Source organism: Bombina bombina, chromosome 8 (assembly GCF_027579735.1).
Source record: "Bombina bombina isolate aBomBom1 chromosome 8, aBomBom1.pri, whole genome shotgun sequence".
Taxonomy (NCBI): domain Eukaryota; kingdom Metazoa; phylum Chordata; class Amphibia; order Anura; family Bombinatoridae; genus Bombina; species Bombina bombina.
In genome coordinates this window covers 120054727-120082504 of record NC_069506.1, presented here as the reverse complement: position 1 = coordinate 120082504, position 27778 = coordinate 120054727, and the positions used below count along the sequence as shown (strand labels likewise).

Sequence of the window (27778 nt, the reverse complement as noted above, 5' to 3'; positions counted from 1 at the left end):
ATGCAACCACCAATCAACAGCTAGAACCTAGGTTCTCTGATGCTCCTGACCTTGCTTAGATAAACCTTTTCATCAAAGGATAACAAGAGAAGGAAGCAAATTAAATAATAGAAGTAAATTGTAAAGTTGTTTAAAATTGTATTCTCTACCCGAATCATGAAAGAAAAATGTTGGGTTTCATGTCCCTTTAAGGATACCTCACAAAAAATGATCAAAGAGTCAAAATATTATAAATTTCTAAACCTATTAATATTTTGTATCACATGGTATAAAAACATTTTTATGTACAGCCGCTTACATCAAATACATGTGTATGAATGCTTCATATCTATAGGCACATTTACTTACTGCATCTAAATCATTATTTTTCTATCTAGGTCCAACTATACTTATGACAGTGAAGATCTCGATCTAATGTCACACGTGCAAAAATCTTTTGTCACCAAAGCAAGATCATGCACATAGCACCTTGTTTTCTGCATTTAAAAAAGTGACATATTGTCTGACAATCAGAACATCTAGGGAGTTTTTTTATTGGCTGGTGATAATGAGACATGTACTGAAGATCAAGCAAGGACTTACAGAAGGTTTCTTCCTGAGCTTAGGATGCCTGAGTTATGATTTGACAGATGTGCCACCGCTGTTCTCAGTGACATTAGCGGTGGTTTGAGGTACTTGGAGCTGACAAATATAAAGGACGGTATTCTAAATTCACTATAGAAAATGCAGGTGCTCCAAGTCCCTCTTGTATAGAAAGACTCCGATGTAAAGGGAGCATTAAAACATAATCAGTCATAGGATACTGCAGATGTTATGATCTAGTACCTCCCATAGAAAGTAACGGTCGCTGCTATTTGGTAGCCTCCATAGTGCTTGAGTGACTAAACTTTTGAGTGTTTTGAATGTGACTTCTAACCCACCGCTACTAATAGCAACAGGACTAGGGTTGCCATCTCGGGCCATGTTTTCCTGGACACTTATGAGTTACACACACTGCAGGGTGTGCAGAGGGAAACATGCATTGTGCTGTTGGACAGCACACGGATAGTGACCCTGGACAGCACTATTCATGTTCCTCCCTGCACACCCTGCAGAATGTGTAACTCATAAGTGTCAAGGAAAACATGAGGTGGCAACCCTAAACAGGACTCTGCTATGCAAATGCTCTTTTATTACCAACTAGTCCTAAAGCCCGTTCACACGGGTCATTTTTTGCAGTACAGCGGTCCCACCCCTTGTTCTCTCTCTCCATTTCTTTTGCGCTCTCTCTCCCCTTCTATTTTGAGCGCTCTCTCTCCCCCATCTCTTTTGCGCTCTCTCTCCCCTTCTCTTTTGAGCTCTCTCTCTCCCCCCCTCGCCTCTCTCTCTACTCTCTCTCTCCCCCCCTCTTTCTCTCTCCCTCTCTCTTTGGTGCTCTCTCTCTCCCCCTTTCTTTTGCGCTCTCTCTCTTCCCTCTCTTTTGCGCTCTCTCTCCCCCTCTCTTTTGCGCTCTCTCCCCCCTCTCTTTTGCTCTCTCTCCCCCCTCTTTTGCTCTCTCTCTCCCCCTCTCTTTTGCGCTCTCTCCCCCCTCTTTTGTGCTCTCTCCCCCCTCTCTTTTGCGCTCTCTCTCCCCCCTCTCTTCACGCTTTCTCCCCCCTCTCTTCACGCTTTCTCCCCCCTCTCTTTTGCTCTCTCTCTCTCTATCCCCCTCTCTTTTGCGCTCTCTCTCTATCCCCCTCTCTTTTCCGCTCTCTCTCTCCCCCCTCTCTTCGCGCTCTCTCCCCCTCTCTTTTGCTCGCTCTCTCTCCCCCATCTCTTTTGCGCTCTCTATTCCCCTCTCTTTTGAGCTCTCTCTCTCCCCCATCTCTTTTGCGCTCTCTCTCCCCCTCTCTTTTGCGCTCTCTCCCCCTCTCTTTTGAGCTCTCTCTTCCCCCTCCTCTCTCTCTCTCTCCCCTCTCCTCTGCTCGCTCTCGTGCCCGGAAACGCCCCCTTCACGCTTGGTCACGCCCCCTTCACGGTCATTCACACCGACCACGCCCCGTTCACGCCCACTTCTGCCGCAGATCAGCTAGGGAGCAGGACTCAAAGGCCAGGTGTGTTTGTCCTCGTGCTTTCTCTACTGCGCATGACAGCTTCGGACAAACACACTTGGCCTTTTATATAATAGGATAGCGGGTTGTGCAGAATTTAGCCTTGTATGTTTTTGGCATATCAGGCGCATAGAGAGACTTATAATGTGAAGAGATACTAGAACTGATATCAGATCTGCATTACTTGCTCTAAATTACTTTGTTCTCCTGTTTGTAAATAATAATGCAGCTTTTATTTATTAACTACAATATTAAGAAAAGGTCAAAATACAAAATGTTACATTGTATGAACATTTAATAGTACATGAAATGCAATTTGCATTGAAAACTATTAAAAACTGTATTTTTTGTTTTGTTCGTAATGGATATTGCAGTCCTAAGTAAGCTCACTATTTGGTATTGTGCTTGTGGAAGCTTTAAACTATCACACATATATAGCTGTGGGAGTTGTCCCTATCAGCCAATGAGCAATAAAACTGCAGTATCAATAGTGAACAAACCTGCATTTGCTGTAAATTTCAATGTAAACAACTTGTTTCATTTCTGCCCTTTTACATTTATTTTAGGAAATATCTGCTTTTAATGTACATGAAAGATTATTTTTAAAGGGTTATGTTCCCATATAGTCAATAGAAATGTATCTTTACACAGCTAACAGTAAATTAAAGTGACTCATAATGAGAATTAGCTAAAAGTGCTTGAGAAAAAAAAGAATTCTAAATTCCAATATGAGATTATGTATTGTAGCTGAAAGACCAGATCTTGTTAAAGCAACGTAAAACATCTGCATGCAAGAATAATTAGAAAACAGCAGTTAAATCTGTAACTTTGAACTACATAAAGAATAATAAGCATGCTATAGCTAAAGGGCTTTGTCCTTAGCAGGACTGTTCCCTTTATTTCTCCAGCTCACCTGCATATTAATGGCACAGTTGGAAATGCAGAGCGCTTGCGCCACCTCTGTGAATCCTTTATTAACGGCAATATAAAGAGCAGTGCACCGTGCGTTGTTCAGCAGCTCTCCATTAGCGCCTTTCACCAGCAATAAACGGACCACCACAGCCTGGTTTCTGTAGAAAGTGACATTAGTTTTGAATTCATCTAATCAAACAGCCATGACCATATTCATAATTCCAAAATCCAGACTTTTTCATTATTTAAAATAAAAATAAGCTATTGTACAATATATGCTGCAGTGGTCAGCATATATTGAACTATTTTTTGTGTGTTTTATGCCTAATGCCACAGGATCATGTGATTAAGAATACATTTTTATGGCAATATCTAACAGACTGGAATGGTTCATAAAAGTATTAAAAAACAATCACTGGTCAGCTTTCCTGGGAAAGGCCTTCAAACAACTCTGCAAAATAAAACATTCCTTCCTTGCTACTACTAAACATGGCTGGTTCCCTATTTTAATAAATACTAGAACAATAAATACTAAAAACATTCCTAAAACACTGCAATAAGTGATTATGGTTACAGATTTAGTACCTATAGAAAAGCCTTAACCCCTTAACCCAACATGACATCCCTGAGCTGCAGGCAGATCAGTGCTCCAGTTCCATATGAAGGCAGATGCCTGATCATTACAGACAATGTCACTGTCTGTAAAGAACATCCGTTTGTGCCGGTGGGAGGTCGGGAGGGATTGTGGGAGGCGGGTGGGCAGCACCGCGGTGAATGAGTGGGAGGGGCAGCACCCTACCTACTGAAAAATTAGATTGGAAGGGAAAGGGAGGGAATGCTATGCTACAGAAAAAAAGCTGAATCAGGGTGGGGGAGGGGGCCCTACATAATGATCATGGGGAGGGAGACCTCTACAATATGGAAAAACATAAAAAATATAAATATATTATAAATAGAGAAACCCCTATAAATAAGATATTGGCAGAAAGTTGCCAGTACCTAAGGTGGTGGACACCATTAGAAAGGGGAGGGTTAGAAAGCGGTTTGAGAGGGATAATGGAGGTACACTGCAGAAAAATAAATACAATTAATTTATTTAAAAAACAACAAACAAAAAAAAACTTCATACTGGCAGACTACCAGTTCTTAAGATGGTGGTCAGGAGTATGGGTGTGGGAGGGATCAGGGAAGTGGGATGTGTCAGGTTGGAGGGTAATCCCTGTATTAAAATACTATTACCGGCTAACTAATTAACACCTTCATTGCTGTGAATTTCAGAGGTGTGGTGCACAGCTGCAATTAGTGGCCTTCTAATTGCTAAAAACTAATTGCAAAGCCATGCATGTCTGCTATTTCTGAACAAAGTGGACCCCAGAGAACATAATACAAGCCTCACTGGCGCTCTGAGCAGCTGCAGTATTGAAAATGGTGGTGCACTGAGAATATCTAGCTATGCTTCACATGCACGTGCAGATAAAACCACTAAAACAGTGATAACTTTTACTAGAAGCATTTCTACCAGTACATGTATGTTGTAAATATGTTTCTATTGACAGATGTAATTCATCTATGGGCATTTAAATTTTAACCGGAATATCCCTTTAAGAATGTTCAACTATGATTATCAGTCTATTAAAAAAAGACTATTGGTGGGGAATTCTGCTGATCATGCATGTCTTTAGCATTTTAAAGTTAATCCTCTTGACATCTCTTGGCAAGAGAAAGAATCCAATCGTGGCCCGGGTTTAGATAAATATCAGCAATCGCCTAGGCAACTGAAAAAGCCCAAAAGAGGAGGGCCGTTATTTCTTAATTCTGATATTCAAATTTAAAATAAGACTCTTGTTACATTGCTCTATAATGAAAGGGATGCTACTACCTTCACTGAGCCATAAACATTGCTTACTTGCATATATCTTTACCTATATTGTACTAATGACAAACGTTTCATGAACAGGCTTGTATCATTAGTATAAAAAAGTAACAACGAACAGCAGCACAAGTAACCCCCCCCCTCCACACACACAATTTATTGACAAAGGAAACAACCACAATGTTTCATGAGTCACCCTTTAGTCATGTGAATACATAATAGTCACACTTGTACCACTACTAATACCCAGCAGGTGTATACAACCACCTCAACTATACTACTCTAGCACCTTTTACTGGTGGCAAATATAATGACAGTCACCAACACTGATATATTATACAAAAATCATTATACCAATTTTCTAAGTAGTTCATCCATGCCTTGTTACATAGAATCCTGAATATTACATAAATACTGATCAGTCCAAATCCCGATTGAGGCCCTTAGGTTGAAGGGTCTCTGATTTAAAAATCCAAAAGGCTTCTCAACTCTTCAATAGAGATTCCCGCAACGTAAGAAGCAGTGGTCATTAGACTGCCGCTTTTTACACTCTTTGCCACTAGCTCGCTTGGGGTGTTTGGCAGATCCTTCTCTCGCGTGATTGGCTGCGCAAAAGAAGGGGCAGCCATTACACACTCATCGGAGTATGTAATTATGCATACTGGACAGCGGACAAACATTTTCACTGCCCGTAGGCACTGAAGGCGTGCGGACAACTTCTCAAGTTGAGAAGTTGTCCACAAGCCGCTTGATACATGGGGCCCCATTGTATCATTACTAAAGTTTCTTATTTATAATTGTCTCTTACAAGCCTTAGCAGAGGAGATAAGATAGGAAACTTTTTTAAAAGCTTGTGTGTGTACATATAAAGTTAGAGGTTAAAAGCTAATAGCCAAGAGGGAAACACTTACTAGAGAGTGTGTGTATCTGTATATTTATTGCTAAAAAATGTCAGTTTAAATGTTTTAAAAAGATTTATTTGTATGTAGACCTTCTGTAATGCACTATTTAATTGCGGCTATAGATTACGCATATATAATAAAATAATTTTATATTCCTTTAAACTTAATGCATGTCAAAAGTGTGAGTGCTAAGCCCTATTGAGTTAAGTATACATTTCAACCAACAAACTGATGACATTTCAACCAACAAACTGATGACATTATCTGGACACTGAATATAGGCTAAAATAATTATTGTAGAATATATTTGTAAGGGAAACGGAGTGATCTGACAATACAGCATGTCTGAGCTCATACACAGACAACACCACTTGTGACCATGGTTAGGTTTCAGGATCTATTCCAATAGAACAAAACATTTTTTATTTTTTTTCCCAATGAATAATTAAATAAATATTTTATGAGGAAATCAATTTTGAGTTTAAAGGGATACTAAACCTATTTTTTTTCTCTCATGATTCAGATAGTGCAGGCAATTTTAAGCAACTTTCTAATTTACTCTTATTATCAAATTGCCTTTGTTCTCTTGCTATCTTTATTTAAAAAGCAGGAATGTAAAGCTTAGGTGCAGGTCCATTTTAGGTTCTGAACCGCTAAAGAAAAAAAAATGGGTTTGGTATCCCTTTAATGGAATAACTGGTAACTAAAAGTGTTTGAAGATTGTGTTGATCTTTTCATTTACAGCACATTATTTTTCTCCTACCCATAAGCAGCATAATGTAAAGCAGAGTCCCCTTCGTCATCCTGCAGGTTAATGTTTGCATTGGCCTGTAGAAGAATTTTTATCACCTCAAGGTATCCCAAGTGAGACGCCACCTGTAGAGCCGTCCTGCCCTGATTCTTTATATCCACCTACCACGGAAAAAAAGAGGTGATGGTGAGTTACATCACAAACAGAGAGGCCTTGATGGGCTGTATTTATTACAACTAAGAAATAAACTATGACTCACACATGGGCCTCTGCTTTAGCCTGGAAAGTGAAGCTTTCTTTCGCACACCCAACAATCCTACACGTATTTTTAAACCTGCATTGGGTTCTGTCAAATATCAGCCGGAAAGATCTATTGCCAGCACTGATGTAGTCATTTGTTCAGCATTTTGATGGTGATCACTGTATTAGCACTAGAACCTTGAATACGATGACAAAATCTTTGACAAGAGTAACTGCCTGACGTTAAGCAGATTTGTTTCTGGTCAAAGTATTTTCCTAGGGAAAACTATGATTGGATGGTTGCCAGGTTACACTATGTGATGTTATAAGGAGGGAGGGGGAACTGCTGATATATACAGCTTTAGAGACTGCACACAAGACTATATTATGAGGCTGTTCTGTCCAAGATTTTGACGTAGTGGGTGAACCAAAATGTTTTGGCTGCATATTTGTTTTTACTGAAATGTAAATATAAAACAATTATGAACATTATACACAGAACAGTAGGATGGAATAAACATATATACATTATTTAACAACTGGAGCAAAACATGAGATGCTGGTACAACAAAAAGCCACATAAAACTAACAAGGAATTAAAGGGACAGTAAACGCCTTGAGATTTGTATATAAAACAACTCTGTAATATAATTTCATTATTTTTTTGCCACCTTTTTATGTAATTTAGCTCTGAAATTTGAGGATTTACTCATTTTCAGAACGCGAACGGTGCCCTGATGACTCATTAAGGCTAACCCTGTTACATATCTTTCCTTAATTGTCTTTATCTGATTACAGTTGCAAAACAGTGTGCTTTATAATAGCATTATAAGCATGGCTAGTCTTCTTGTATGAAGACTAAAGCCCAGCGTGGCTCCTCCAAATAAGGCAAATGGTGGGGTGGAGTTTGGCTACTGAAAAAAGTTGTAGTACAAAGGATGTTAAAGTTTGAAAACAATTTAGATGTGACTGATATTCTATAGCAACACAACAGAAATGTCCTGTAATTATAAGGTGTTTAACCCATTGAGTGCTAAGCACTTTCCCACCTGGGTGCTAAGCTGTTGTAAGTTTTTTTTTTTTTATTATTTGAAATATACCCCCCCCCCCCCAAAGACTTACACTGTTGGAAAGGTTAAGGGATTACCTTTTTAACGGTGGGTCTTGCGGGTCTGTAGCCGCTTAGATGCCTGAGATACAGGCTTCTAAGCAGCATGCCCCCTGCTCCTATATCACGTCATTGCACGTGACGTCACCGTGCATAACGTGAAGCCCCGGCGATACCTGTCACTATGCAGGCCTGATCGCCAGGGTAGGTGGGAGCCCCCAGATCTCCCTCAAGGTGGGAGAGTGATAGTGACGGCTCTGAGCCGTTTTTAGTACCAGAGTGGAAAACTCTGCGACAGCTCAGAGCCGTCGTTAGCACTCAAGGGGTTAAATATCACGATAATAATTATTTAAAAAGTAACACTATAGATCTAAAAAAGTCAAAGAAAATAAAAATATAATCATATAAATGATAGGTGCATGCTTTAGATTGAGTTTGTTGGACTCTGTCTTTCAGGTTTTTGTAACTTTTCAAGGCAGTTTTGCGAGTATCCTCAGGGACCGGAAAGGATGAAACTGTGAATGTTTAAAATTCAGTTGAGAAAAGGGTACTTTTATCCAATCTCTTCACACTGAAAAGGTTTAGTCAAACTCAAATAAAAATCTGCTGTACAAATCTTTATGAAATGTTCATGCAGATAGGTTTCAAGTGACTTTGGTAAAACAACAAGCCGAGGTTGCTCATACCTTAACACTACAATTTTATATATTGTGAGCATGCTCAGTAAAAGCAAACAGATGCAAGTAAGTAAAGACAAGCTCAGTAGAGACTTGGCAGCATAGGCTTGTGGTAGTTGTAGCCCCAGATATGGGTCTGTATTGTGCTTGAGTCTAGGATCAGCAGGGGCGAAACTACAGGGGGTGCAGAGGTTGCAATTACAATAAAAAAACCTTGACCTGCCACTGCCTGCAGTGATATCATGTGAGTGTGACATGATGCTTCACTAGTGTCTCTGACTACAGGGGTTAGTGTTTCTGTTTTACCCATTAGTGTTTATGTGTGTAAAACATATAACAAATTGACCTCAGTCACCAGAGGGCGCTGTTGTGCAGATAAACATACAAAAATTAACTTGATATACATACTTAAGTGTATCGGAATATATATCGATACAAAATATCAAGTATTTACACTTCTACTATTTGTAATAATAGAAAATGGAACCTCATTAAAGCTGGATGTTTAAATGCATCCGTGAGATAAGTCCATTAGACTCCAACATGTAAACGTTCCGATATCGGGTTGTTGTGCCCCAAGTTCCAGGTTAACTCTTCAGTTAATGCACTTCGGCCGCACCCTCCATATTTTGCCCAGCAGGAACAACACTTCTATAACAAGGATGAGAAGAGGCGCATAAATGTGTGTATCAGAAAGCACAGTGTGAGGACGAACTACAGATGGTCTTTACACAGGGTACTTACAATAGTTCAAAGCACACCAGTGTGCTTGTGGATACGAGCTGGTAATCAGAGCTGACCAGCTGGCTCTCTCCGGTCTGCAGCTGTCCTGGATAGATTCCGGCGTCTGTTAGTGAGGCTGCTTGTTATATGTGAATCAAAGGCACCAATTGTATTAAAAACAACTTTTTATTGCAAGCTCTGCAAATTGAGCCTTAGCAAGGATAAAAATAACAAGCATATGATTTGGTATATAACAATTGCAACGCGTTTCTCGGCTCTCCTGGCCGTTTCATCAGGCATATTTAACACAGTTTTAAAACCGGCTTTTATTGCCGCCACTACCAGACTGAAAATGACACACCTCTAAGAAGGGTGTGTACCAACTAACCAATGTGAATGCAGGACTCCAGGGGAGTGTGCAAAACCAGATTGCAACGGATTCCAATATCCAAAAGAAATGAGGGGTTCATATACTGCAAAATTTACTGATATTAAATGCTTATTTTCCTACCTATAAGCACAACCCCAGCATTCGCTATATGAGCTTGCACACTGCTCCGGTGCATCATATAAACTCTGTAACATTCCCTTTGGGATAAACAATTTTAAACACAAATCATGTATATACTCAGACAATATTATAGACTGCGCTATATTAAATATAACGTACCATACTCAATGGCCGTAAAAGTTATAACATTAGGACACTCTACTAAAAACTTAAGACTGTTTGATATCTGAACTTGAACCCTAAATGTCGGATCTAACCCGATGTAGGGATAATAATGACTTTAGTTGTACCCGATATTTTATACCTTTACAAATAACTTTGATGGAGTCGTAAATACGGAACTCCTATACTGATATCCATAACATATAAGTGTATAAAAAATGTAATGAACAGGTATATAACTCCGATACTTAAATAATTCAGCAGGTCGCAAGGGAGTATATAGATGTGGAAAAATAAGATGCCACATGTGTAAATATATAACACACCAAGCAAAAACAATTAAAGCACATATGACTGGTGAGATTTTTCACATTGAAGACTACCTAACATGCAGCTCATCCTATGTTATCTACATATTATCTTGCAAATGTGGACAGCAATATTTGGGGCGCACTATAAGAAATGTCCGCACCCGCTGGAGTGAACATCTCCGTAACATCAAGAACAAATCAAATAAACATAGTGTATCTCGCCACTATATACATGAACATGATGGAGAAAATTGTCCATTCACTATTACACCACTTGAAAGCATTCCGTCTTCTAATGGTTACAATAGGTTTACTAAGTTGCGTCAAAGAGAGACCTATTGGATATATAGGTTTAATTCCTTATTTCCCAATGGTCTGAATGAATCATAGACTCTGCAACCTTCTAATCTAATATATGTCCCAATTTTAGATATTATACCAAAATATATTAGTCACATGAATATATTCAATACACTTATTATTTACAAACATCACTATCACCAATTATATATTTGTTATCCATTGTTAAAAATTAAATTCTTTTTATATTGTTAAAATCACTTTTAAATGTTATTGTTAATGTCATAGAGACAGATCCCATTTTAGTAATTCTTATCCCCTTGTCACATATCACTATCAGTATTAATTTTAATACAAATTATAACACTCCCCAATATTTAGATATAGGTTTAGATAACCGTAATCACTAATTTATATAGATCCCACACCTTATCAGTAGTTACCCATATATCACACTTGATTTGTACATCATGAGAATAATCCATCACGTAGTTCACTGATCAGATCACAAACTTAGAATCAGTCACATATATAGAAAGTTAGACTGCAATTATTTAAGTTATCAGAGTTATATACCTGTTCATTACATTTTTTATACACTTATATGTTATGGATATCAGTATAGGAGTTCCGTATTTACGACTCCATCAAAGTTATTTGTAAAGGTATAAAATATTGGGTACATCTAAAGTCATTATTATCCCTACATCGGGTTAGATCCGACATTTAGGGTTCAAGTTCAGATATCAAACAGTCTAAGTTTTTAGTAGAGTGTCCTAATGTTACAACTTTTACGGCCATTGAGTATGGTACGTTATATTTAATATAGCGCAGTCTATAATATTGTCTGAGTATATACATGATTTGTGTTTAAAATTGTTTATCCCAAAGGGAATGTTACAGAGTTTATATGATGCACCGGAGCAGTGTGCAAGCTCATATAGCGAATGCTGGGGTTGTGCTTATAGGTAGGAAAATAAGCATTTAATATCAGTAAATTTTGCAGTATATGAACCCTCATTTCTTTTGGATATTGGAATCCGTTGCAATCTGGTTTTGCACACTCCCCTGGAGTCCTGCATTCACATTGGTTAGTTGGTACACACCCTTCTTAGAGGTGTGTCATTTTCAGTCTGGTAGTGGCGGCAATAAAAGCCGGTTTTAAAACTGTGTTAAGTATGCCTGATGAAACGGCCAGGAGAGCCGAGAAACGCGTTGCAATTGTTATATACCAAATCATATGCTTGTTATTTTTATCCTTGCTAAGGCTCAATTTGCAGAGCTTGCAATAAAAAGTTGTTTTTAATACAATTGGTGCCTTTGATTCACATATAACAAGCAGCCTCACTACCAGACGCCGGAATCTATCCAGGACAGCTCGTATCCACAAGCACACTGGTGTGCTTTGAACTATTGTGAGTACCCTGTGTAAAGACCATCTGTAGTTCGTCCTCACACTGTGCTTTCTGATACACACATTTGTGCGCCTCTTCTCATCCTTGTTATAGAAGTGTTTATGTGTGTGTGTGTATTTATGCATGTATCTGTGTGTGTGTGTGTGTATGTTTGTGGAACCAGCAAATTACAGACCTTGTTACTACAGCATGGGGGGTGGGGGGTAAACAGTGTCAGTCTATACAGTACGGGGGGGCTGGACCATGTCACAGACTACTGTGTTCACTTTATAAAGTACTGGGGCGGGTAGGGTCAGGCCAGCCATCTCACCAGCAGATTACAGACTGTGTCACTGACTTACTATATACAGTACTGGTGGGTTAAACAGTGTCACTATATACAGTAATAGGGGGGTCAGACCATCTTACAGACTGTGGGCACAGGGTACCTCCTTTTTCAGACATGTAATCTGATTCACATTTTTTTCTGTAATAAATGTTAAAAAAAAAAAAAAAGATAAGTATCAAATTCACTTTTTTTGGTGGGGGGGGGGGGGGCCTTCTTAGATTCTTGCACCTGGGCCTTGTGGTTTCTAGTTACGCCTCTGAAGATCAGTGATTACGTGCAGTGGTTTCTACAAATATGCAAGTGCAAGTTAGACTGCGCACACACAACCACTACCTACCTAATATATTTACTGTATGGAAAGTGGTGCCCCCCCCCAAAGGAGCCCCTATCCCCTAAAGACAACACAACACACAATACCCTCACATGAAAAAGGGGATTACCTATTATGAAATTTGGGGTGTAGCCATAGAAATGTTATCTGTCAACTTGGTGACTTTTATGGTGCTCTGGGACCCTAACACCCCAAAATAATTACCACAATGGAGCAAGTGATCCCTTTTTTGAAAGGGGGCATGCCCAGGAGGTTATCTGTTGACCACTGTGTTAACAGTAATCACCTGTCAAAACCCTAAGCATATGAAACAACATCAGGGGGATGAGGTACCCTGTATGTTCCTCCACCAATACATACACAAACTTGACAACCCATATTTGTAAACATCAATCCTCCTCTTTCAAATGAGTGGTCCTGTGTCTACATGATGTCAGCTGATTGTCATGGCAATGACAAATACCTCTCAGCATTGGTTCTATTTTGATAACCAGGCAGAAACCAATAGCCTCTTTTTTGTGTTATTGATGTTATGGCTCATAGATTCATGTTTCTCTGAACTAATAAACATTTTTAGAACTGGGTGAATGTAAAAATAGGTGATATTTTATAATAGAATTTCATATAGATTTGATATTCTATATAGGATAACTTTTGGTAGAACAGGGAGGGCCGTGGACTCGTCGTATCGTAGAAGAAATTAATTTATCAGGTAAGCATTAATTTACTTTTCTTCTACAAGATACGACGAGTCCACGGATTTCATCCTTACTTGTGGGATACAATACCAAAGCTACAGGACACGGATGAAACGGGAGGGACAAGACAGAGACCTAAACGGAAGGCACCACTGCTTGAAGAACTTTTCTCCCAAAAACAGCCTCAAAAGAAGCAAAAGTATCAAAATTGTAAAATTTGGAAAAAGTATGAAGAGACGACCAAGTCGCAGCCTTGCAAATCTGTTCAACAGAAGCATTGTTTTTAAAAGCCCATGTGGAAGCCACAGCCCTAGTAGAATGAGCCGTAATTCTTTCAGGAGGCTGCTGTCCAGCAGTCTCATATGCCAGGCGGATGATACTCCTCAGCCAAAAAGAAAGAGAGGTAGCCGTAGCTTTCTGACCCCTACGCTTTCCAGAATAAACAATGAATAATGAAGATGATTGACGGAAATCCTTAGTCACCTGCAAGTAAACCTTCAAGGCACGGACCACATCCAGGTTATGTGACAGACGCTCCTTCTTAGAAGAAGGATTAGGACACAAGGAAGGAACAACAATTTCCTGATTAATATTCTTATTAGAAACACCTTATCAGAATGAAATATAAGATAAGGCGAATCACATTGTAACGCTGAAAGCTCCGAAACTCTACGAGCAGAAGAAATAGCAACCAAAAACAAAACTTTCCAAGATAACAATTTAATATCTATGGAATGCATGGGTTCAAACAGAACCCCTTGAAGAACTCTAAGAACTAAATTCAAACTCCAGGGAGGAGTAATTTGTCTAAATACAGGCTTATCTGAGGAGATAAATTTGCATAGTCCCCATTCCACTGTCCGAGCATGCACAGCTGCAGTGGTCTGAGATGAAAATGAGCAAACGGAATGATGTCCATTGCCGCTACCATTAATCCAATTACCTCCACACACTGAGCCACTGATGGCCGAGGAATGGACTGAAGGGCTCGGCAAGTATTTAGAATTTTTAATTTGCTGATCTCCGTCAGAAATATTTTCATATCTACAGAGTCTATCAGAGTTCCCAAGAAGGGAACACTTGTCCGTGGAACTAGTGAACTCTTTTCTAGGTTCACCTTCCAACTGTGAGTTCTTAGAAAGGACAACACTGTGTATGTATGAGATTTCGTCAGATGATAAGTTGACGCCTGAATCAAAATATCGACCAGATAAGGCGCCACTGCTATGCCCCGCGGTCTGAGAACCGCCAGAAGGAACCCTAGAACCTTTGTGAAGATCCTGGGTGCTGTGGCCAACCCGAAGGGAAGAGCCACGAACTGAAAATGTTTGTCCAGGAAGGCAAACCTTATGAACTGATGATGATCTTTGTGAATAGGGAAATGAAGGTATGCATCCTTCAAGTCCACGGTAGTCATATATTGACCCTCCTGGATCATTGGTAAAATTGTTCGGATAGTCTCCATCTTGAACGATGGGACTCTGAGAAACTTGTTTAGACACTTGAGATCTAAAATGGGTCTGAAAGTTCCCTCTTTTTTGGGAACCACAAAAAGATTTGAGTAAAACTCCTGCCCCTGTTCCAATCTTGGAACGGGACGAATTACTCCCATAGTAGAGAGGTCTTTTACACAACGTAAGAACACCTCTCTTTTTATCTGGTCTACAGACAATCATGAAAGAAGAAATCTCCCTCTTGGGAGAAAATCCCTGAATTCCAGCTGACACCCGTGGGTCACGATTTCCAGTGCCCAGGGGTCCTGAACATCTCTTACCCAAGCCTGGGCAAAGAAAGAAAGTCTGCCCCCTACTAGATTCGGTCCCGGATCGGGGGCCGCCCCTTCATGCTGTCTTTGTAGCAGCAGCGGGCTTCTTGGATTGTTTACCTTTGTTCCAAGCCTGGTTGGGTCTCCAGACGGACTTGGACTGAGCAAAATTCCCTTCCTGCTTTGTAGAGGAAGAGGAAGCAGAGGGTACTCCCTTAAAATTTCGAAAGGAACGGAAATAATTTTGTTTACCCCTCATCTTAACAGACTTATCCTGAGGTAGGGCGTGACCTTTACCTCCAGTAATGTTAGAAATGATTTCCTTCAACTCAGGCCCGAATAGGGTCTTACCCTTGAAAGGAATAGCTAAGAGCTTAGATTTTGATGACACATCAGCAGACCATGATTTTAACCATAACGCTCTACGCGCTTAAACGGCAAATCCTGCATTTTTCGCCGCCAATTTAGCAATTTGAAAGGCGGCATCTGTAATAAAATAATTAGCTAGCTTGAGAGCCATAATTCTATCCAAAATGTCCTCTAAAGGGGTCTCAACCTTCAGAGACTCTTCTAGAGCATCAAACCAAAAAGCTGCTGCAGTAGTAACTGGAACAATGCAAGCTGTTGGTTGTAAAAGAAAACCCTGATGAATAAATAATTTCTTTAGAAGACCCTCTAACTTCTTATCCATAGGGTCTTTAAAAGCACAACTGTCTTCAATAGGAATAGTTGTACGCTTAGCCAGGGTAGAAATAGCTCCCTCCACCTTAGGGACAGACTGCCAAGAGACCCGAATGGTGTCTGATATGGGATACATTTTCTTGAAAGTAGGAGGAGGAGAGAACGGTATACCCAGTCTGTCCCATTCCTTCTTTATAATTTCCGAAATTCTTCTAAGAACCGGAAAAACATCAGTGTAAGTAGGTACCTCTAGATATTTGTCCATTTTACACAATTTCTCTGGTGGCATCACAATAGGGTCACAATCATCCAGAGTCGCCATATCCTGCAGCGTAAAAGATTAGACGCACTTGAGGTACTTGGCGTCGCTTGTGTGGGCATTAAAGGTTGTGACACTTGGGGAGAATTAGATGGCATATCCTGATTCTCTTCAGACTGAGAATCATCCTTAGGCACACTTTCTTTACCTAAAATATGCTTTTTACATTGTAAGGCCCTTTCAGTACAAGAGTTACACAAAGTAAGAGGGGGTTCCACAATGGCTTCTAAACACATAGAAAAATTAGTTTTCTCAATGTCAGACATGTTGAACAGACTAGAAATAACCACAATAGTCGTAGATCACTTCATTTATTGATTCAAACAACTTTTAAAAAAATGTGTACTGCGCCTTTAAGAAATAAAAAGCGCACAATCATAATCATAAGTATGATACCGCGTACCTTATCTGGATATTTCTGGAGCATATCTCTCACACGTGCTGTGTTACCCTGAGCTGCTTCAATGACCAAAGAACTGGGGGTCTCACAATCTGTCTTCTGCGCAAGAATCTTTTCTAAAATGGAAACCAGAGTACCTGCCAATGGAACACAGAAATGCATTTATCTCCATCTTTATTTATAAAGCTGCTAGTTATTTTTATATCAAAGAATCTCAAAAGACATTGGTATAACATAGCAAAATAATAAATATCTATTTTTATTTTTATTAAAACACTCATTAGAAAATACGGAGGAGCAATTTTTGTTTCAGACGCAAATTCAATCAAAGTAACCAATGATTCAATCAAGTCAGTACCTCCTGGTCGTAACATAAAAACGTTACTAACTGTGGGCCAATTCCATTGCGAGTGCTGCGTTTATCAAGGTATCTGAGCTATTAGATATAATAATACATATCAATATATACTGCTATATCTGTAATTTGCAGGATACACAGGTAGGCAGCTAGCTAATCAGTACTCCCGATGTTCACATCTAAAATGAATGTATTAAAAGCAAAACATGACACTTATTTAAATGAACGTTGGTGCAATAATAAAATGTAAACATTTTCTTACACTCCTGACCCCAACAAAGGACTTTAAAACATAGTTAAAGGGACAGTAAACCTCCAAAATAATGTTATATAATTCTGCACATAGTGCAGAATTATATAACATTATATTAGCCAAACTTTATAAAACCTAATATTCCCTTTTAAGTTTTTAAAAAAACGGCTGTTTTACAGACCCGCTCTCTGTGCTCTTCTGAGCGGGTCTGTTTGTTTCACCCAGCGCATCGGGCCAGCTGTATAGTCACAGCCCGGCCCGACCGCGCCATAACACTAAGTGCAGCTCGCTCCTGCTCTGTCTGACAGCAGGAGCGAGCTGCACTGTGTATAATGGCGCGATCGGGCCGGGCTGTGACTATACAGCTGGCCTGATGCGCTGTGCGAAACAAACAGACCCGCTCAGAAGAGCACAGAGAGCGGGTCTGTAAAACAGCCGTTTTTTAAAAAAATTAAAAGGGAATATTATGTTTTATAAAGTTTGGCTAATATAATGTTATATAATTCTGCACTATGTGCAGAATTATATAACATTATTTTTAAGGTTTACTGACACTTTAAAGTCTCGCTTGGAAGCTGCAATGCATTTCTCCTTCTGAGCAGCACAAAGGCCAGTGAGGAATATGTTCTCATGCCGTTATTTGTCACATCACATGTATTCTGCACAGAAAAATCAATGCATTGTAATGTACCCATTTATTATGTTAACGGGACATAATACTCATATGCTAAATCACTTTAAAATGATGCAGCATAACTGTAAAAAGCTGACAGGAAAATATCACCTGAGCATCTCTATGTAAAAAAGGAAGATATTTTACCTCACAATCTCCTCAGCTCAGCAGAGTAAGTTCTGTGTAAAACAATATAATTCAGCTGTTGCTCAGCTGTAGGTAAAAAAATAAATAAAAAAAAAGCAGCCAATCAGCATCAGCAGTGTTGAGGTCATGAACTCTTTTACTGTGATCTCATGAGATTTCACTTAACTCTCATGTGATTTCATAGTAAACTTCCTTAAACTGAATAGGGAAATAAGAGGAGTGTGCACGTAAGCTCACTCCCTTAGCTGTCCCGGAACAGACATACTGATTTGCTGCTTAGAAGTCCTTTACAATGGGATGTGGCTACTGAAGAACTTTTGAGGTAAAATATCTTTCTTTTTAACATATAGATGTTCAGGTGATATTTTCTAGTCAGCTTTTTACAGCTATGCTGCATCACTTTCAAGTGTTTCAACATTTGGGTATCATGGCCCTTTAAATACATTATTAAATAAATTATTTTAATTTATTTATAAATATTTTTTTTACGAGGGATATGGATATAGTGCATCTTACAAAACATATTGCATAAATACATACAAGGGTAGGTCCAAATGTTTAAAGGGATAGTATACTTGATTTTTTTTTTTTACTACCCATTGCCCAGCTTTGCACAACAACTATTTCTAAGTCCCTGCAGGCTGGACTTTATCTGAGTGCTTTTTTTTTTTAAAGATTTTTAAATCTTGCACAAAAGCCAAGTAGTGCTAGTTCATGTGTCCCATATAGATAACATAGTGCTCACTCCCATGGAGAATGATAATGGTTATACAAGAAACAGCACTGATTGGCTAAAAATGCAAGTTTGCAAAAAGCACTGTTATGAAGGGGTAGTCTGCAGAGACTTAGATACAGGTAATAGGGGTAAAAAGCATATTAAAGGAATATGAGAAGTTTCTTCTGTTATTCAGACAAAGTACAATTTAATCAAATATTTCAATGTACTTCAAATTTGCTTTGTTCGCATGGTATTCTTTGCTGAACAGATACGTAGGTAGGTGCCTGGAGCACTATATGGCAGGAAGTAGTGCTGCCATCTAGTGCTCTTATGTATGGATAACATTCTTGCAAAACTGCTGCCATATAGTACTCTAGACACATGCATGCTCCTGAGCTTATTACGTTCCTGGAATTAAACAAAAGACAGCAAGAGAATGAAGTCATAAACCTAAGAAAATTGTTTAAAACTGCATGCTCTGACAATGACAATCAGTATATATATGCAGTAACCAATCAGCAGCTAGAACATAGTTTCTTTGCTACTCCTGAGCTTTTCTAGATAAACCTTTCAGAAAGATAAAACAAGAGAAGGAAGCAAAATAAATAATAGAAATAAATTGGAAAGTTGTTTAAAATTGCATGCTCTGTCTAAATCACGAAAGAAAACATTTGGGTTTCATGTCCCTTTAAGGTCATTCAGATGTTTTAAGTCAAGCAAACATGGTATACATCTAACGAACTCCTTAGGAATAAAGTGTTTAAAGGCGGTAAAGCGTCTGTTTTAAAATAGGGTTTAAAAATGTATCTCTAAATAGCTTAACCCCTTAATGACCGCAGCACTTTTCCATTTTCTGTCCGTTTGGGACCAAGGCTATTTTTACATTTCTGCGGTGTTTGTGTTTAGCTGTAATTTTCCTCTTACTCATTTACTGTACCCACACATATTATATACCGTTTTTCTCGCCATTAAATGGACTTTCTAAAGATACCATTATTTTCATCATATCTTATAATTTACTATAAAAAAATTTATAAAATATGAGGAAAAAATTGAAAAAAACACACTTTTTTAACTTTGACCCTCAAAATCTCCTACACTTCAACAACTACCAAAAAACTTCCATGCTAAATAGTTTCTAAATTTTGTCCTGAGTTTAGAAATACTCAATGTTTACATGTTCTTTGCTTTTTTTGCAAGTTATAGGGCAATAAGTACAAGTAGCACTTTGCTATTTCCAAAAAATTTTTAAAAAAATTAGCGATAGTTACATTGGAACACTGATATCTGTCAGGAATCCCTGATTAACCCTTCACATATATATATATATTTTAAAAGAACACAACCTAAGGTATTAAACATGGAGTATTTTGACTCTTTCCATGCAACTATTTTACCACCAATCTATGCCAAAGTTTGAAAAAAAAAAAAAAAAAATGGTGATTTTTTGACAAAATAGCAATTCAAGAATACATTTACTGAGAACGTTAAGGGTTACTGCCAAATAACACCCCAATATGTCTTCAGCAGCATCTCCTGAGTACAGTGATACCACCCATGTATAGGTCTGTTGGGTTCTCTGGGGGCTAAAAGGCCTTATTTTTAGGGGGCGCATTCCAGTTTTTTAATTTGGAATTTTCACATCTGTCGTCATGCACCCATGTCCTATTTGGGACATTTCTGAAGCCGGACAATGCAAATTACCCCCATCAAACCATATATTTTTAAAAAGTAGACACCCTAGGGTATTTCAAATGCTGGTATTTTAACACTTTGCATGCACTAATTCAACCACCAGTCTTTGTCAAACTTTTGGGTAGTCATTTTGGTGTGTTATTTTTCACACGCATTGTACTTTAGGCATGGATTCTCAGTTCCTGTTATATGTTACTGACCAAAAACACCTCAATATGTGTTCAACAACAACTTCTGAGTACAGTGATACCCCCCATGTATAGGTGTGTCGGGTTCTCTGGGGGCTAAAAGGCCTTAATTTTAGGGGGCGCATTCCAGTTTTTCAACTTGGAATTTTCATATCTGTCATCATGCACCCATGTCCTATTTGGGACATTTCTGAAGCCGGCCAATGTAAATTACCCCCATCAAACCATATATTTTTGAAAAGTAGACACCCTAGGGTATTTCAAATGCTGGTATTTTAACACTTTCCATGCACTAATTCAACCACTAGTCTTTGTCAAACTTTTAGGTAGTCATTTTTTTGCATTATTTTTCACACACATTGTACTTTAGGCATATATTCTCAGTCCCTGTTATGTGTTACTGCCAAAAAAAAACTCAATATGTATTCAACAACATCTCCTGAGTACAGTGATACCCCCCATGTATAGGTGTGTCGGGTTCTCTGGGGGCTAAAAGGCCTTAATTTTAGGGGGGGCATTCCAGTTTTTCAACTTGGAATTTTCACATCTGTCATCATGCACCCATGTCCTATTTGGGACATTTCTGAAGCCGGACAATGCAAATTACCCCCATCAAACCATATATTTTTGAAAAGTAGACACCCTAGGGTATTTCAAATGCTGGTATTTTAACACTTTCCATGCACTAATTCAACCACTAGTCTTTGTCAAACTTTTAGGTAGTCATTTTTTTGCATTATTTTTCACACATATTGTACTTTAGGCATATATTCTCAGTCCCTGTTATGTGTTACTGCCAAAAAAAACCTCAATATGTATTCAACAACATCTCCTGAGTACAGTGATACCCCCCATGTATAGGTGTGTCGGGTTCTCTGGGGGCTAAAAGGCCTTAATTTTAGGGGGCGCATTAAAGTTTTCAACTTGGAATTTTCACATCTGTCATCATGCACCCATGTCCTATTTGGGACATTTCTGAAGCCGGCCAATGTAAATTACCCCCATCAAACCATATATTTTTGAAAAGTAGACACCCTAGGGTATTTCAAATGCTGGTATTTTAACACTTTCCATGCACTAATTCAACCACTAGTCTTTGTCAAACTTTTAGGTAGTCATTTTTTTGCATTATTTTTCACACACATTGTACTTTAGGCATATATTCTCAGTCCCTGTTATGTGATACTGCCAAAAAAAACTCAATATGTATTCAACAACATCTCCTGAGTACAGTGATACCCCCCATGTATAGGTGTGTTGGGTTCTCTGGGGGCTAAAAGGCCTTAATTTTAGGGGGCGCATTCCAGTTTTTCAACTTGGAATTTTCACATCTGTCATCATGCACCCATGTCCTATTTGGGACATTTCTGAAGCCGGCCAATGTAAATTACCCCCATCAAACCATATATTTTTGAAAAGTAGACACCCTAGGGTATTTCAAATGCTGGTATTTTAACACTTTCCATGCACTAATTCAACCACTAGTCTTTGTCAAACTTTTAGGTAGTCATTTTTTTGCATTATTTTTCACACACATTGTACTTTAGGCATATATTCTCAGTCCCTGTTATGTGTTACTGCCAAAAAAAAACCTCAATATGTATTCAACAACATCTCCTGAGTACAGTGATACCCCCCATGTATAGGTGTGTCGGGTTCTCTGGGGGCTAAAAGGCCTTAATTTTAGGGGGCGCATTCCAGTTTTTCAACTTGGAATTTTCACATCTGTCATCATGCACCCATGTCCTATTTGGGACATTTCTGAAGCCGGCCAATGTAAATTACCCCCATCAAACCATATATTTTTGAAAAGTAGACACCCTAGGGTATTTCAAATGCTGGTATTTTAACACTTTCCATGCACTAATTCAACCACTAGTCTTTGTCAAACTTTTAGGTAGTCATTTTTTTGCATTATTTTTCACACACATTGTACTTTAGGCATATATTCTCAGTCCCTGTTATGTGTTACTGCCAAAAAAAACCTCAATATGTATTCAACAACATCTCCTGAGTACAGTGATACCACCCATGTATAGGTGTGTTGGGTTCTCTGGGGGCTAAAAGGCCTTATTTTTAGGGGGCGCATTCCAGTTTTTTAATTTGGAATTTTCACATCTGTCGTCATGCACCCATGTCCTATTTGGGACATTTCTGAAGCCGGCCAATGTAATTTACCCCCATCAAACCATATATTTTTGAAAAGTAGACACCCTAGGGTATTTCAAATGCTGGTATTTTAACACTTTCCATGCACTAATTCTTTGTCAAACTATTAGGCAGTCATTTTTTGTGTGTTATTTTTCACACACATTGTACTTTAGACATGAATTCTCAGCTCCTGTTATGTGTTACTGCCAAAGAAGACCCCAATATGTGTTCACCAACATCTCCTGAGTACAGTGATACCACCTATGCATAAGTTTCTTGGCTTGTTCGGGGGGTGTAATGCCAAATGTCCAACATGCGTTTGTGATTTTTTTTTCACATTTAACATATTTTCTTTGCCTATTGTCTTTTTGGGGGTATTTTAACATACCCCAATTTATTTGTTTCCATGAATGTGCATATTTTTGAAATGTTGACACCCCAAGGTATTGTATATGGTGTGCTTTGATGCATTTGAAGTAACTGTTTTAGCTAAAAAAAATTGGAGAAAGTGTATGGTGGCATTTTTTCAATTTTCATTTTTACACACACATTGCTTTTTGACTATGATTTAGGAGAGACTGTTGTAAGTTAGTGCAAAAAAATACTTCAGGTTGTTTTCTGCTAGGCACCCTGAGTACACCTATGCCCCCCATGCATAGGTTTGCCAGGATTTTGGGAAGGTTATGTTACAATTTTATGACTTGTGATTTTAGTTATTAAGTGAGAGTATTTCTTCTGATAGGCCTATCTTTAGTTTGGGGCCTATTGTAAACCCCACTTTTATTTATTGCCATGAATGTGCATATTTTTGAAATGTTGACACCCCAAGGTATTGTATATGGTGTGCTTTGATGCATTTGAAGTAACTGTTTTAGCTAAAAAAATTGGAGAAAGTGTATGGTGGCATTTTTTCAATTTTCATTTTTACACACACATTGCTTTTTGACTATGATTTAGGAGAGACTGTTGTAAGTTAGTGCAAAAAAAATACTACAGGTTGTTTTCTGCTAGGCACCCTGAGTACACCTATGTCCCCATGCATAGGTTTGACAGGGGTTTTTGTAAAAAAAAAAAAACAGAATTTATGTTTACCTGATAAATTTCTTTCTCCAACGGTGTGTCCGGTCCACGGCGTCATCCTTACTTGTGGGATATTCTCTTCCCCAACAGGAAATGGCAAAGAGCCCAGCAAAGCTGGTCACATGATCCCTCCTAGGCTCCGCCTACCCCAGTCATTCGACCGACGTTAAGGAGGAATATTTGCATAGGAGAAACCATATGGTACCGTGGTGACTGTAGTTAAAGAAAATAAATTATCAGACCTGATTAAAAAACCAGGGCGGGCCGTGGACCGGACACACCGTTGGAGAAAGAAATTTATCAGGTAAACATAAATTCTGTTTTCTCCAACATAGGTGTGTCCGGTCCACGGCGTCATCCTTACTTGTGGGAACCAATACCAAAGCTTTAGGACACGGATGAAGGGAGGGAGCAAATCAGGTCACCTAAATGGAAGGCACCACGGCTTGCAAAACCTTTCTCCCAAAAATAGCCTCAGAAGAAGCAAAAGTATCAAACTTGTAAAATTTGGTAAAAGTGTGCAGAGAAGACCAAGTCGCTGCCCTACATATCTGATCAACAGAAGCCTCGTTCTTGAAGGCCCATGTGGAAGCCACAGCCCTAGTGGAATGAGCTGTGATTCTTTCGGGAGGCTGCCGTCCGGCAGTCTCGTAAGCCAATCTGATGATGCTTTTAATCCAAAAAGAGAGAGAGGTAGAAGTTGCTTTTTGACCTCTCCTTTTACCTGAATAAACAACAAACAAGGAAGATGTTTGTCTAAAATCCTTTGTAGCATCTAAATAGAATTTTAGAGCGCGAACAACATCCAAATTGTGCAACAAACGTTCCTTCTTTGAAACTGGTTTTGGACACAGAGAAGGTACGATAATCTCCTGGTTAATGTTTTTGTTAGAAACAACTTTTGGAAGAAAACCAGGTTTAGTACGTAAAACCACCTTATCTGCATGGAACACCAGATAAGGAGGAGAACACTGCAGAGCAGATAATTCTGAGACTCTTCTAGCAGAAGAAATCGCAACTAAAAACAAAACTTTCCAAGATAATAACTTAATATCAACGGAATGTAAGGGTTCAAACGGAACCCCCTGAAGAACTGAAAGAACTAAATTGAGACTCCAAGGAGGAGTCAAAGGTTTGTAAACAGGCTTGATTCTAACCAGAGCCTGAACAAAGGCTTGAACATCTGGCACAGCTGCCAGCTTTTTGTGAAGTAATACCGACAAGGCAGAAATCTGTCCCTTCAGGGAACTTGCAGATAATCCTTTTTCCAATCCTTCTTGAAGGAAGGATAGAATCCTAGGAATCTTAACCTTGTCCCAAGGGAATCCTTTAGATTCACACCAACAGATATATTTTTTCCAAATTTTGTGGTAAATCTTTCTAGTTACAGGCTTTCTGGCCTGAACAAGAGTATCAATAACAGAATCTGAGAATCCTCGCTTCGATAAAATCAAGCGTTCAATCTCCAAGCAGTCAGCTGGAGTGAAACCAGATTCGGATGTTCGAACGGACCCTGAACAAGAAGGTCTCGTCTCAAAGGTAGCTTCCAAGGTGGAGCCGATGACATATTCACCAGATCTGCATACCAAGTCCTGCGTGGCCACGCAGGAGCTATCAAGATCACCGACGCCCTCTCCTGATTGATCCTGGCTACCAGCCTGGGGATGAGAGGAAATGGCGGGAACACATAAGCTAGTTTGAAGGTCCAAGGTGCTACTAGTGCATCCACTAGAGCCGCCTTGGGATCCCTGGATCTGGCCCCGTAGCAAGGAACTTTGAAGTTCTGACGAGAGGCCATCAGATCCATGTCTGGAATGCCCCACAGGTGAGTGACTTGGGCAAAGATTTCCGGATGGAGTTCCCACTCCCCCGGATGCAATGTCTGACGACTCAGAAAATCCGCTTCCCAATTTTCCACTCCTGGGATGTGGATAGCAGACAGGTGGCAGGAGTGAGACTCCGCCCATAGAATGATTTTGGTCACTTCTTCCATCGCTAGGGAACTCCTTGTTCCCCCCTGATGGTTGATGTACGCAACAGTTGTCATGTTGTCTGATTGAAACCGTATGAACTTGGTCCTCGCTAGCCGAGGCCAGGCCTTGAGAGCATTGAATATCGCTCTCAGTTCCAGAATATTTATCGGTAGAAGAGATTCTTCCCGAGACCAAAGACCCTGAGCTTTCAGGGATCCCCAGACCGCGCCCCAGCCCATCAGACTGGCGTCGGTCGTGACAATGACCCACTCTGGTCTGCGGAACGTCATCCCTTGAGACAGATTGTCCAGGGACAGCCACCAACGGAGTGAGTCTCTGGTCCTCTGATTTACTTGTATCTTCGGAGACAAGTCTGTATAGTCCCCATTCCACTGACTGAGCATGCACAGTTGTAATGGTCTTAGATGAATGCGCGCAAAAGGAACTATGTCCATCGCCGCTACCATCAACCCGATCACTTCCATGCACTGAGCTATGGAAGGAAGAGGAACAGAATGAAGTATCCGACAAGAGTCTAGAAGTTTTGTTTTTCTGGCCTCTGTTAGAAAGATCCTCATTTCTAAGGAGTCTATAATTGTTCCCAAGAAGGGAACCCTTGTTGACGGGGATAGAGAACTCTTTTCCACGTTCACTTTCCAGCCGTGAGATCTGAGAAAGGCCAGGACAATGTCCGTGTGAGCCTTTGCTTGAGGAAGGGACGACGCTTGAATCAGAATGTCGTCCAGGTAAGGTACTACTGCAATGCCCCTTGGTCTTAGCACCGCTAGAAGGGACCCTAGTACCTTTGTGAAAATCCTTGGAGCAGTGGCTAATCCGAAAGGAAGCGCCACGAACTGGTAATGTTTGTCCAGGAATGCAAACCTTAGGAACCGATGATGTTCCTTGTGGATAGGAATATGTAGATACGCATCCTTTAAATCCACCGTGGTCATGAATTGACCCTCCTGGATGGAAGGAAGAATAGTTCGAATGGTTTCCATCTTGAAAGATGGAACCTTGAGAAACTTGTTTAAGATCTTGAGATCTAAGATTGGTCTGAACGTTCCCTCTTTTTTGGGAACTATGAACAGATTGGAGTAGAACCCCATCCCTTGTTCTCTTAGTGGAACAGGATGAATCACTCCCATTTTTAACAGGTCTTCTACACAATGTAAGAACGCCTGTCTTTTTATGTGGTCTGAAGACAACTGAGACCTGTGGAACCTCCCCCTTGGGGGAAGTCCCTTGAATTCCAGAAGATAACCCTGGGAGACTATTTCTAGCGCCCAAGGATCCAGAACATCTCTTGCCCAAGCCTGAGCGAAGAGAGAGAGTCTGCCCCCCACCAGATCCGGTCCCGGATCGGGGGCCAATATTTCATGCTGTCTTGGTAGCAGTGGCAGGCTTCTTGGCCTGCTTTCCCTTGTTCCAGCCTTGCATTGGTCTCCAAGCTGGCTTGGCTTGAGAAGTATTACCCTCTTGCTTAGAGGACGTAGCACTTTGGGCTGGTCCGTTTTTACGAAAGGGACGAAAATTAGGTCTGTTTTTCGCCTTGAAAGGCCGATCCTGAGGAAGGGCGTGGCCCTTACCCCCAGTGATATCCGAGATAATCTCTTTCAAGTCAGGGCCAAACAGCGTTTTCCCCTTGAAAGGAATGTTTAGTAGCTTGTTCTTGGAAGACGCATCAGCCGACCAAGATTTCAACCAAAGCGCTCTGCGCGCCACAATAGCAAACCCAGAATTCTTAGCCGCTAACCTAGCCAATTGCAAAGTGGCGTCTAGGGTGAAAGAATTAGCCAATTTGAGAGCATTGATTCTGTCCATAATCTCCTCATAAGGAGGAGAATCACTATCGAGCGCCTTTATCAGCTCATCAAACCAGAAACATGCGGCTGTAGTGACAGGGACAATGCATGAAATTGGTTGTAGAAGGTAACCCTGCTGAACAAACATCTTTTTAAGCAAACCTTCTAATTTTTTATCCATAGGATCTTTGAAAGCACAACTATCCTCTATGGGTATAGTGGTGCGTTTGTTTAAAGTAGAAACCGCTCCCTCGACCTTGG

General features: G+C 39.8%; 1 protein-coding gene across 6 annotated transcripts in view; it reads right to left on the bottom strand.

Moving 5' to 3' along the window:
- The window catches only part of MIB2 (MIB E3 ubiquitin protein ligase 2), a 451988-nt gene that overhangs the window by 68033 nt on the left and 356177 nt on the right, over positions 1 to 27778 (bottom strand). For all 6 annotated transcript variants that reach the window (XM_053690538.1, XM_053690540.1, XM_053690543.1 and 3 more), the window contains 3 exons: positions 16480 to 16613; positions 6520 to 6668; positions 2983 to 3139 (listed from right to left, as the gene is read on the bottom strand). In XM_053690538.1, coding sequence (XP_053546513.1) covers positions 2983 to 3139; positions 6520 to 6668; positions 16480 to 16613 — 440 coding nt within the window. The remainder of the gene's footprint in view (positions 1 to 2982; positions 3140 to 6519; positions 6669 to 16479; positions 16614 to 27778) is intronic.